Source organism: Erythrolamprus reginae, chromosome 2 (assembly GCF_031021105.1).
Source record: "Erythrolamprus reginae isolate rEryReg1 chromosome 2, rEryReg1.hap1, whole genome shotgun sequence".
Classification (NCBI taxonomy): domain Eukaryota; kingdom Metazoa; phylum Chordata; class Lepidosauria; order Squamata; family Dipsadidae; genus Erythrolamprus; species Erythrolamprus reginae.
This window is the reverse complement of record NC_091951.1, coordinates 117467646-117480484: the sequence shown is the minus strand read 5'-3', so window position 1 is coordinate 117480484 and position 12839 is coordinate 117467646. Positions and strand designations below refer to the sequence as shown.

At 34.6% G+C, this 12839-nt stretch overlaps 1 protein-coding gene across 4 annotated transcripts in view; it reads left to right on the top strand.

Annotated features, from left to right (window-relative positions):
• MEIKIN (meiotic kinetochore factor) overlaps positions 1 to 12839 on the top strand; it is a 36405-nt gene that overhangs the window by 14394 nt on the left and 9172 nt on the right. For 2 of the 4 annotated variants that reach the window (XM_070739288.1, XM_070739286.1), the window contains exons 7-9: positions 431 to 547; positions 2185 to 2221; positions 10656 to 10711. In XM_070739288.1, the coding sequence (XP_070595389.1) occupies positions 431 to 547; positions 2185 to 2221; positions 10656 to 10711 (210 nt within the window). Of the gene's footprint in view, positions 1 to 430; positions 548 to 2184; positions 2222 to 10652; positions 10712 to 12839 lie in introns of all 4 variants that reach the window. The other 2 variants (XM_070739287.1, XM_070739285.1) reach the window with 1 other exon arrangement.

The following is a 12839-nucleotide window of genomic DNA, read 5'->3' as shown; positions in this document are numbered from 1 at the left end:
GAAGCGCGGTATAGCGAGGGACTACTGTATGCGTGTATCTGTTTTTTCTTTGAATTAGAAGGCAGACCATTAGCACTTTATATTTTGATGTATTAGTTACAATAAGGGAGGAAAGCAGATTAAAAGCAGTCCTTTTTAATTTGCTAGTGTATGCATATTCCTTCAATCAACTCATGACTTCAGAATTGCCCTTACTTTTTAACTTTTGATCTGGAAATTCCTGATCTAAGTTTCCTAAATGCAGAGATAAATTAGCTTCATTAAGCAAAAACATTTGCTTCAGATTATACTCTCATTATCAACCTATTTGTTAGCTCCCCTGAAATGTATGAAAATGATCCGAAGTCATTATGAAAAGGTATTATTAACATTATAGATCTTTCTGAATTTTAATAGTAGAACCATTAACTGGATTGTCTTCTGTCTTCAGAAGACACTGCTACTCCTGAAATACACCTGGTACGCAAAAATTCAACACTCTTGGATACCAGCAAAGCCACCAACTTAGAGAAGATGTCACAATTACCAAATCTTTCTAAAATACTTAGTAAGTTTCAGAATATGATATACATATCACTTTGTCATTTTATTTAACTTTGCCATTGAAGTCCTATAGAAAAAAACTATATATTGAGCAGCTGACTTAGGTCTGGGTAGATATGGTTGAACTTATGTCAGGAACTGTAAGATACGGTTTAACTTATGCCAGGAAATAAAAGAAACTGAGGGAGAATAGTAATGGACAGAGCAAACTACATTTGCCAGTTTCCACTGGAAATTACATCATCATTGAAGGCAAAACATTTCTTAAACTTAATTTGGCTTAGGAATCTCTTTGGGGGTAATTCTGCATGTCCTGTGGTCTCATCTGCAAAGCAGCATTTCCTGCTATTCTTTGCAGGAGCCAGCTTAAAGTATATTGACTTAATGAAATGCTGGTCATATTTCATATTTTACCTCAGTGGAATAAGAATTATATCTGAATATGAAGAGGGGAGAGGAAAGAAGTAGGGTTGGAAAATACTTCCTTTGTTGCAGTTAGAAGATCTAAGGGCCTTTTTGTTGTCAGTTCCCCATTTTATGGAGTAATTCTATGGGCTGGAGAACTGACACAAAGGGATCCATTATTTTCTTCCTCTTCTGCTACTTTTTGTCATGCATTGCCCAAGAGATATGGGAAGATAAGATTCTTGCTCTATTTTTATAGTTCCACCCACAGTCACTTGAGCTGGAAGAGGCAGCTGGGGGTCATTTTGTCAATTTCACCTCAAACTGGTGAGTGCTACAAGGGATTGCTGGCAGCAACTGGCCATGGTATCCAAATGTATTCCATGAAAAAGGGGAAATGGCATTAGAGTAGACAAAAATGGTACCACCTCTGATGTTTACGTGACATATTCCTCCATAGGAGGATAGGCAGGGCCAGCAGGTAAAAGCAACAATCACAATACCCATTTAAATGAGCTGAAATTCTTGAAATGTTCAACAGTACATTGGTGCCTGATCCATAAATAAGAGGAGCTGCTATATTAGTGTTTTAAAGCACATAAGTAGTCTCCCAAAAGCCAAAGACATAACTTGCAAAACAGATTGTGATTAGGTTTTCTGCAAGAGAAGACAGCCTAGCAGACCTAGAGCAGCAGTGGGCTTTCTTAGTAACCAGAGGGCAGGGGTTCACAGCAGTGTGTTACTCAACTGAAGTAAAAACATTGCCTTCAAGGAAATGAAGTATCACATACAGACTACAAAGCAGCAGTCCCGCTTTTGACATAGACCAAAAAAAGACACAGAGATCACTCCATGGTGGGTCAAAGACATGCATTCCTTTCTTACATACTTATTTCTTCTATTTTTATAGGTGTCCCCTTGCCAAGCAACTTTGTATGGCTAACTGAAAATTAAAAACTTCAACATTCAAATTAGAATCCTTAAAAACATGCTGGACACAAACATACCTCATATTCATGGGTTCATATACCATCCTGCTTGGGACAATAGCCAAGTCTTCAAGGCCTTCATCAAGGCAGGCAAAGTCAAGGGACAAGTGGTTAATGGGGCACCTTTATACGGGGCAAATAAAATATGGATGAGCACTATGAGCACTATGAGCACTATGACATAGTCTATTAGAAATACTGTACTATCTTGTGCTTATTATATTCAGCAGAATTAAATCTCTTCCAGGTACCCCTTCAGGAATACAAGGCCAATGCATTGCCAGGTAAAAATAAAATTCTCTTTAAATTTGATAATTTGTTTTCCTTATATTAGTAGTGTTCACAAAGATGCTGATGCAAAACAATTTGTAAGAGTAAAGATGCCAACAATCTTACTGGACTCCAAATGTATTCTGTTAATAGCAGTAGCGATAGAAGAGTAATTTAAACTGCCACTAGAAACAGGTGACTAGTGCTGTCATTATTGCAGGAATCTTTTATTTTACAATATAGTACAAAATTAAATATATTAGGCAGCTGAGAAGAAATAACATAATCAGAAATTTTAAAAGATATGAACTTCTGTAACGCATGTTACTATTTTTATTTGTATGATTAAGGTTTAAGTCTCACTTGCTGCAGCAGTAAGTTTGAATTCCAGATGCCAATTTCCTTTTGTATTTCTCCTTTTTTTCTTTTTTCTTATTTTTAAAAGTTTTACACCTGGCTTCTTTGGTATTGCCTATCTAAAGTTTTAAAAATAACAATACATTTTGAATTTTGTTAGTAATTGGATTGATATATTGTTATATTTTAAGGGAAATTGCAAACAAGGTAAATTGAACAGGTTTGGAATTTATAGGAATTCTTTTCCTTTCACCACATATAAATTGAAAGTAATTTTAAATTTTAAATAGTGGATTCAAATTTGAGAATGTCAAGCACCTCAACCTACGTTAAAACAGTTAAAAAACAAACTACAGCAGCAATTTCTTCCCCACAAGGGTCACCGCATCCTTCCCCGACGCACCAGGTGTTATCAGTAACTATGTCCACCAAGGAGAAAGATAAAGACAAAGATAAAACAATGCAGTCCAATTTTGCAACAATACAAGAAACTTTGAATACATTGAAAGACTTTATGTTTAAATCTCAAGAAGATGCAACTCAACAACGAGAGACTATAAAAGAGGACGCAACACAACAAAGAGAAGCTATAAAATCTGAATTGGCAGAATTTAAAACGGAGATGGCTGAACTGAAAGCTGACATGGGAGAAATGAAAGATCAGATAAAGGAGATACAACAAAAAATTCAAGAAAGTGAAGATCGTGTTAAAAAAGTTGAAGAGAAGTCTGATAAAACCGAAAAAAGAATGGACTACCTCGAAGGCAGAGCTGATGCACGATACAGAAGATATGATGAATCAATCACCCAGTTGGAGATGCAACATGCTTCGTATGGGCTACGATTTCAGAATATAAAAGAAGAAAAAGATGAAGATTTAAAAATGACTATGGCTGAAACTATTGGAGGAATACTCCAAGAGGATCCCACAGAACTATTGAAAGAAATCGATGAAGTTTTCAGAACTTCGAATAGCTACATTCGTCGCCACAATCTTCCGAGAGAGATACACATCAAGTTTACAAGAAAAGCTTTGCGAGATGACATACTGGGCAAGAAACTCCAAACTGCAACATAAAGGACTTGAAATAAAAATATTAAAACAAGTTCCAAGAAGTGTCAGAGAAAGCAGAAGAGACTACCATTTCCTAACTAGAATTTTGATTAAAGAAAATATAACTTTTCGTTGGCTCATTCCACAAGGACTATCTCTGACTTGGCGTTCTACAAGATACAAATAGGAAAATATAGATCAAGCCATGTATTTTTTTGAAAATAGTGGTATCAGCCAACTGGACCATGCAGCCAAGCAACAAGTGGCTCAACAACAACAGTACAACAGCAACCAGTGGAAAAACCAGCAATCCAACAGGAAGAAGACCTGGGGGCTACCGCTCAGATAGTCGAGCAGGACCAAGGCGCTAGAAGAGTTCAACCTCAGCGAGAAACCAAGAAACCCACTAAATGACAATAAGTAAAGACTTAAAAATCTTTTCCGTAAACGTTAATGGACTTAATGAACCAAGGAAAAGGAAACAAATCTTTTCTAAAATCAGAAATCAAAATGCTCAAATTGCAATATTACAAGAAGTGCATATTAAAAAAAGTAACCAAAAATTACTGTTGAATCCCAAAATTGGAAAAATGTATGCTGCATTAGCAGATCAAAAAGAGAGAGGAGTAGTGATGTATGTTGAGAACTCTATAAATTCCAAACAAATATTTAAGGATAATGAAGGTAGAATATTGATTGTACAAGTTGACATTGAACCTAGACCTCTAGTTATTGTTTCTATTTATGCCCCTAATGAAGATCAAATGACATTCTATAAAAAACTACATCAAATAATAATAGAATTAGCTATCGAAAATGTATTAATAATTGGTGATTTTAATGCTATTGCAAATAGACAATTAGACCATTCAGGGGGGGGAGGCAACAACAAAAGGAAAAAAAGGAAAAAAACAAGAAAGAATTTACTACCTAGTACTTTTCAAAAAATGAAAGCGGAACTATTACTAAATGATATTTGGAGGGAAAGATACCCTCACAAGAGACAGTATACCTTCTACTCCAACCCCCACAAAATTTGGACAAGAATAGACATGGTATGGGCACCAAAAATTAATGCAGAACAAATAAAAGAGGTCGAGATAGATGCCAATACATGGGCCGATCACAATCCAGTAGTAGTTTTTATGAGAATTAATAACAAACAGAATAACTGGCGGATGAATAGAAACATTTTAAATGATAAGAAATACAAGGATTGGATTGAAAAAGAATTAAAAACATTTTTTGAAATTAATAAAAACTCAGACACTACTCCACAAAATTTATGGGACACAGTTAAAGCTTATATAAGAGGATTAACAATATCCTATACAGCAAAATATAATAAGGAAAACAAATTAAAGTATGTACAACTAATAAATGAACTAAAACAATTAGAATCTTTATCACAGCAGCATACAAAGAATAGAGACTTAAAAACAGAAATAAATGTAATTAAACATAAAATTAGAATTATAGAACAAAACCAGATAACTGAAAAAATTAAAAGAGCAAAGCAACATTATTTTGAACATGCAAACAAACCAGGCAGATGGTTAGCATATAAACTTAGAAAACAGAGGCAATCAAAACTAATTAAAAAACTAGAAGATAAAGATGGCACAATAAAATATGATACAGAAGGAAAGGCAGCCATTGTGTATAACTTTTATAAAGATTTATATGCAAAAGATAATATTGGTGAGGATGAAGTTTTCAACTATTTACAATTTTCAAAATTACCACAAATAACAGAAGACCAACAGGCCACTATGGATGGACCAATAACAATGGAAGAACTCCTAATAACAATTAAAAAACAGAAAAATAAGAAGGCCACGGGCCCAGATGCCATACCGGCAGAATGGTATAAAATAGAAAATGAAACAATAAGAAATAATATGTTAGAAATTTTCAATCAATGTAGATCCGAGGGTAAAATTCCTAAATCTTGGTCAGAATCATTAACAACTTTAATACACAAACCGGGTACAGAGCCAGAAAAAATCAAAAATTACAGGCCTATATCATTATTAAATGTAGACTACAAGATATTTATTGCTATTTATGCAGACAGACTTAAAAGAGTTATAAATGGAATAATACATCAAGACCAAAACGGGTTTTTACCAGGTAGACAAATTAAAAATAACCTCAGAACAGTCATAAACACATTAGAATACTATGAACAACATCCAGGTAAGACAGCATCCCTAATGTTCTTAGATGCCCAAAAGGCCTTTGACAACGTCAACTGGATATTTATAAAAATGCAACTAAACAAAATGAGATTTGGCCCAAAATTTGTTAATTTAATAGATACTATTTATTCAAAACAAACAACAAATATAATATTGAATAATAATCAATTACCAATACTTGAGATAAATAGGGGAGTTCGTCAAGGTTGCCCTATATCACCATTGTTATTTATTATGGTTCTGGAGACTCTATGAATTAAAATAAGAACAGACTCTAAAATAAAAGGTCTAACTGTAGGAGATGAAACTTATAAAGTTCAAGCCTTTGCAGACGACTCAACGTTTATAATTGAAGAACCGATAACAACAGTCCCTACACTAATGCAAGTTATAGAACAATACGGAAAGGTAGCAGGTTTAAAGATAAATAAAAGTAAAACACACCTCCTAACTAAAAATATGAGCAAAACACAAGAAACCAAACTAGAAAGTATTTCTGGAATAAAGATTGTTAAAAAAGTAAAATACTTAGGAATATGCCTAACAGCTAAAACAATAACATTAAAAAATGATAACTACATAAAATTATTAACAGAAATTAAAAAATATTTAGCATTGTGGAATAACTTGAAAATATCTTTTTTAGGAAGAGTTGCAACAATTAAGATGAATATTTTACCTAAGGTTTTATTTCTCTTCCAGGTAATCCCAATAAATCCAGGGGGAATCTTTTTCAAAACTTTAACAAATATAGTTAAAAAAAATTTATGGCAAGGGAAAAAAGCAAGGATAAAAATAAACTGTCTAGAAGATATTAAAGAAAGAGGAGGATTTGGTCTTCCAAATTGGAAATTATATTATCAGGCGGCTGCCTTAACATGGATTAGAGATTGGATAACTCTAGAGAATAAAAGAATATTAAACCTAGAAGGACATGATCTTATGCTCGGATGGCATGCATTTATATGGTATGACAAGGAGAAAAACCACTCATATTTTAAAAGACATACATTAGGGAAGTATCTATTAGAGGTGTGGAAAGATATAAGGAAAAATAACTTTTTAAATATTCCAGAATGGCTTTCCCCCTTAGAAGCAATAACACATCCGAAGTCTATAAAAGACAAGAAATTTTTTTTTAGATATAAAGAATTATTAAATGACCAGATGAAGCTAAAATCCAGGATTAAATTACAAGAAGAAGGGATAACAATAGATTGGTGGCACTATGCCCAGATCCGATCTAGATATCAGAAGGATAAAACCCTCTATATTTTTAATAAAAGTAAAAACTTGCTAAGCAATTTAATTACTATTAACCAAACAAAAACAATAGGTAAAATATATAAATTCCTTATTGCACACAAAAATATAGAATTGACCTTAAAAGACAATATGATAAGATGGTGCAGAAATATTGACAAGGAAATAGATATCGATACATGGGAGAAAGTTTGGACTAATAACTGGAAAATGACTAAATCAGTATCATTAAAAGAAAATCAAATTAAAATGTTTTATAGGTGGCATCTCCCACCAAACAGGATAGCAAAAATGTTTCCCAAAACATCTCCATTGTGTTGGAAATGTAAGAAAGAAATAGGAACCTACTACCATCAATGGTGGACTTGTGGTAAAGCTAAAACATACTGGAAGATGATAGAGAAAATAATAAAAGAAATAGTAAAGCAGGATATAGAAAACACTCCGGAATTTTATTTATTAGGAATTACTAATCAGACCTATAAGAAAGAAATTTTATATTTAATTATACACATACTAACTGCGGCTAGAATTATATATGCGTAAAATTGGAAGGGGGAAGAAATCCCCAAGGAAGAAGAAGTCATAGCAAAAATATTAGATTGCGCTGAAATGGATATGATGACAAGACGTTTAAATGATCAAGAAGATACTAAGTTCTATGAAACATGGAACAACGTTTATAAATGGATAGATAAGAAAAAATAAGATATATAAATTTACTTTTAGTTAATTTCTTGTATTTGTTTTTACCTGGGTAATAATGTTAATATTAGTTTAAACATACCGTTTGATGATTATGGTACAATTAGTTTATGTATAAGTAACATAGTAAGAATTTTGGTTTATATACATATATTAGTAAAAATTTGGAAAATTCTAACCCAAATATACTAGACTTTTTAATATTCAATATATATTTAACTATGTATTCTTTTTCTGTATTTGAATTTATACTTTCAAGATAAGCGGGGGAAATGTACCCCCACTCTATGTTTAATGTTTGTATGTGTGTTCGTCTATTTTAAGAAAAATTAATAAAAAATACTTAAAAAAAAAAAAGAATTCCAGATGCCAATTTCCTTTTGTATTTCACTCTACATTTAGGAAATCAACAAACGCCTTGGACAAGTTATACTAGGCTATTTTACTTAGTCGGTGTCTGTTCACATTCACTCCCCAAGGACCATTTTATTTAGAGAATGCTTCACATAAGCTTTGAAATTAGTGGCATTTATAATTGGAATAAATCTCCACAAATTGTGGAAATTTTGCTGAGAACTCTACAAGTGAAACTAACTGTAGTTCTGAAGATCCCCTTTTCGAGATTACATTTTCAGAGTCTTTGGAGAGGGGCAGCATACAAATCTTATAAATTATTATTACTATTGTTATTTCAACAGTGTATCTGTAAAGATAAAGGTTTCCCCCGTCCACTCATTTCTGACTCTAGGGGGCAGTGCTCATCTCCATTTCTTAGCCAAAAGAGCCAGCTGTGTCCAAAAACACTGCTGTGGTCATGTCATGTCATTGATACATTGAGGTGCATGGAATGCTGTTACTTTTACCAAAATGGTGTCTATTTATCTACTTGCATTTGCATGCTTTTGAACTGCTAAGTGAGCAGGAGCTGGGGCAACTGACGGGAGCTTATTGTATTCTGTAGCGTTGGGTTTCAAACCTGACTTGTCCTCTTTCCAACTTATAAGTTCAGTGTCTTTAATTGCTGAGCTGTCACATATCTATTGTGAGACCAAGACAGGTTCATATTAATTAAGCAAAATTAACCATTCAAATTGTTTTGATTGATTAGCTTATATATACAATATGTAATATCTTTCCCTACCCCAGAGGTCAGATTGGCTCCCATCCTTTTTGTAAGAGCTTTAAATGCCTGATTTGACCAGATAGCTTGAGGTCCCTATGGGGAAGTTTTACACTGTAGGTGATTGACCAACTGAAAGCTAACCCCACCTGCTCTCCCATTGTATCCGAATGGAACATTTTATGTTAATGATTTTGTCATTTTATATCCGATGATTTTAATGGCATGGGTTTTTTAAATGTTTATTATGCTGTAAGCCATCCAGAGTGGTTTGAAATTAGATGGGCAGCAGACTTCTATGCTTCCCTGAGTCGCTTCAAGAAAGGCGGCATAGAAATCTAATTAATAAAAATTAAAATAAATAATAAATGTAATAAATTTAAAAATACAGTATATTACTGCATACAAGTAGTACTTACCTTATGATCACAAATGAGCCCATAATTTATATTGCTAAGCAAGGCAATTAAGGGACTTTTGTCCCATTTTCTGACCTTTTTTGCCATAGTAGGTAAGTGAATCACCTCAGTTCTTAAATGAATCATGTAGTCATTAGGCAAATCTGGCTTCCCCATTGACTTTCCTTGTCTGAAGCCATCTGGGAAGGTTACAGGTGGTGATCACATGATCCGGGACTGCGAACTATCATGAATATATGCCAGTTCCCAAGTGCCTGAATTTTGATCATGTGACCATGGAAATGCCTCAATAGTCGAAAGTGTGGAAAACAGTCCTAAGTTAGTTAGTTAGTTAGTTAGTTAGTTAGTTAGTTAGTTAGTTAGGTTTATTTATTTATTTATTTATTTATTTATTTGTTGAGTTGAGTTAAGTTGAGTTGAGTTGAAAGGGACTTTGCAGGTCATCAAGTCCAACCCCCTGCTCAAGCAGGAAACCCTACACCTCCCCAGCCAGATGGCAGTCCAATCTCCTCTTGAATATGTCGAGAGGTGGGGCATTCGCAACCTCCGCTGGCAGACCGTTCCATTGGTTGATCGCTCTGACTGTCAGGAAGTTACTTTTATCGGTGCTGTTGCAACTTCAAATTATTGTAAGTTGAAGACTACTTGTACAGTGCTTTCTGGTTAATTTTTTTTTCTATGTCTAAGCACGTTGGGCTAGAAGCGTACTCCACAGTCTTTGATCTGCAGCCATCCTTTGGTATACCAATTGGTTTTGATTCTTGCTAGACATTGCTCACTTATGTAGCACGTACCCAGCAAAGCACATTCTTTGTTCTCTCACTCTCAAGAGAGTATTTGGAAATTACTTTGTGGGATTTCCTTGTTTGTCACATGGTCCTTATGCAAGATACGAGGAATCCTTCAGATGTTATTGGAAGGTATTGATCTTATGAACAATAAGATCTCCAATCTCATAAGCATAGATGGCATTTGATATGACAATGGCATTAAATAATCTGATCTTGGTTGTTGTGTTTATGGCAGATTTGAGCATATTTGTTGGAAGACAGCAGCTGTTTTGTCTGTTTGGCATTTCACATCTGCTCTGTTCCTCCATCTGTATCCATGATGCTACCAAGATACAGTAGTTGAATTTTTCCACAAATTTTAAGGCCTGTCCTCCTAATGTTATTGGGGTGTTGTCTTGAATACTGGTGACTTTTTTAATCAGAGGAACAAAAATATTTCATCTTAATACATAGAGATTTTTATTTGCAATGCTAGTTATATATTTTTTTATAATGTTTGAATATATAATATATTAATAACACAGTCTTTTGCCAGCAGAAAACAATCCAGGCAGGAACTGTCTTCTGAATCTACAAATACTTCAGTGGTAGCAGGTAAAAAAAAAGTTTCCTTACTATGAGTAAGATCCCTAATAGATTTTTTTTTCGTTATTACTGAGGTAGGATTATGTCAACAGCCTATTTATAGTGGTTCCTTTAAATGCTCTCTAATCATATGTTATAAAAGCTTTACTACAGCTGGATTGCAATCCTGGCACTGAAAATATCGTAACTAAAATAGTTCCCTTGTCATCCTCTGCATTGCTTTGCTGTCATTCATGGAATTTGTTTACATGCCCTATAATAATTTGGTGTCATATTTTCTCACAAGACTGATCAGGGATTTAAAAATGTATGTCTCAATTTAACTATCAGTAACTTTTGCTTGTTTGGGAGCCTAGATGTACTACCCTATCTAAATATGTGAATTTAAAAATAATTGTAAAATAAACTATGCTTGAAGTTATAACTCTCAAGGCAGTGAATATACATAATAATAATAAAAAGATTGACCAGCTCAAAATCATCCAGCCAGCTTTCCTGCCTAACCTAAGGGAGGTCTAGAACTCTGTCTCTTAGCTTCTAGGCCAGCGTCTTAACTGCTACAGCAAACTGGATCTTCATAGCAGCTGATACAATTTGTTGTGGAAGTTGCATCTTTTTGTGGAATTGGATGGCTGTTTTTTTGAAGAACGTTTCCAATCTGAAGTTCTAAAATTAGTTGCAGTCAATTTAATGAATGTTCATCCCAGATTTTCAGGGAGATCTTATTAGGGAGAATATTCAAAGCAGCCTTCTACACTGCCCAGTGGTTCCGTGACCAGGTTCTTAAGTTTGTAAGAGGAAGCAATTTTTCCCATAGAAATCAATGTAAAAGCAAATAATGTGTGCAATTGGGGAAACCACAAGGAGGGTGGAAGCCCTGTTTCATCCCAGGAGATTCCTAGAGAGGCCCCACGGAGGCTTCTCCCCACCTTTTCCGGCCCTGTTTCTTCCCAGGAGATTCCTAGAGAGACCCCACAGAAGCTTCTTCCCGCCTTTTCCGGCCCTGTTTCCTCCCAGGAGATTCCTAAGGCCCCACGGAGGTTTCTCCCTGCCTTTTCCAGTTACAGTTTCGGAGGCTCGAGTTTGTAAGTAAAAAATGGTCTTTGAGAAGAGGCAAAAAAATCTTGGACACTTGATTCTTATCTAGAAAAGTTCGTAAATAGAGGCGTTCTTAGGTGGAGGTACCACTGTACTCAGATTTGGATGATCTTTGATCATAATAAAATGAACTGAATGCCCAGGCATTCAGTTCATTAATTTGTTGAGAACTCTTTCCATTCTCTTTGAATGGTCATGCATCTATCTGTCTGTCTACTCTATCTATCTATCTATCTATCTATCTATCTATCTATCCATCCATCTATCTATCTATCTATCTATTTTCTCTTAATGTTAAAATAAATTAAAAAACAGAAGTTGTACATCTTCTGCTGGATCATTCCTGATTTGGATCATCTCAAACAGTGCATTTCTCCTTCCCCCTGGTAGTAGTTTCTATCTTAATATTTTGTTTAACCCAGTATTTCATTTTGTCACAAGACATAATTAAATGTCTTGATCCTGTGTCAATAAAGCAGTAAAAATAGGCAATGCATAAATGTGCCTTCATACCCAAGCTCAGTTCATACCAAATAATGTCCTTACACCAGTGGAGAATGTACTGAAAGGACATGGTACAGAATATCCTGTGGCCAAACACTTCCTCGCATGCTATTAAGCACCTGTTTCCATGCCAATTATAGAGGAATCTGGGAAGAAATAAATGAAGAACAGAGACTGTGCATTCTATTATAAATCATTCAAAAAAAAATTAGACTAAGATTGTGCAAAGTCTGGTGAACAGAATCTTTAGCAAAGGGGGGAAAAGTCCTTATAAGAGTTAAGCTAATTATATCAAGGCCACCTAACTAACTCAAGATTGAGGAGAGTTTTTCCCTTGCCCTCAGGATTTACATGATGGGGAAAGAAAGAACCCTATCAGAATGATGATCTGGAGAACATTTTGGGAGAAGGTAGGAAAGTGGGAGGGAGGGAAATCAAGTGAAAGAGCCTGATTCTTCTCACATATACTGAATTGGACGACAAGACAATTGAGACTGGATTGCTCTGGAGAACAACACTGGGCACAGAAATACAA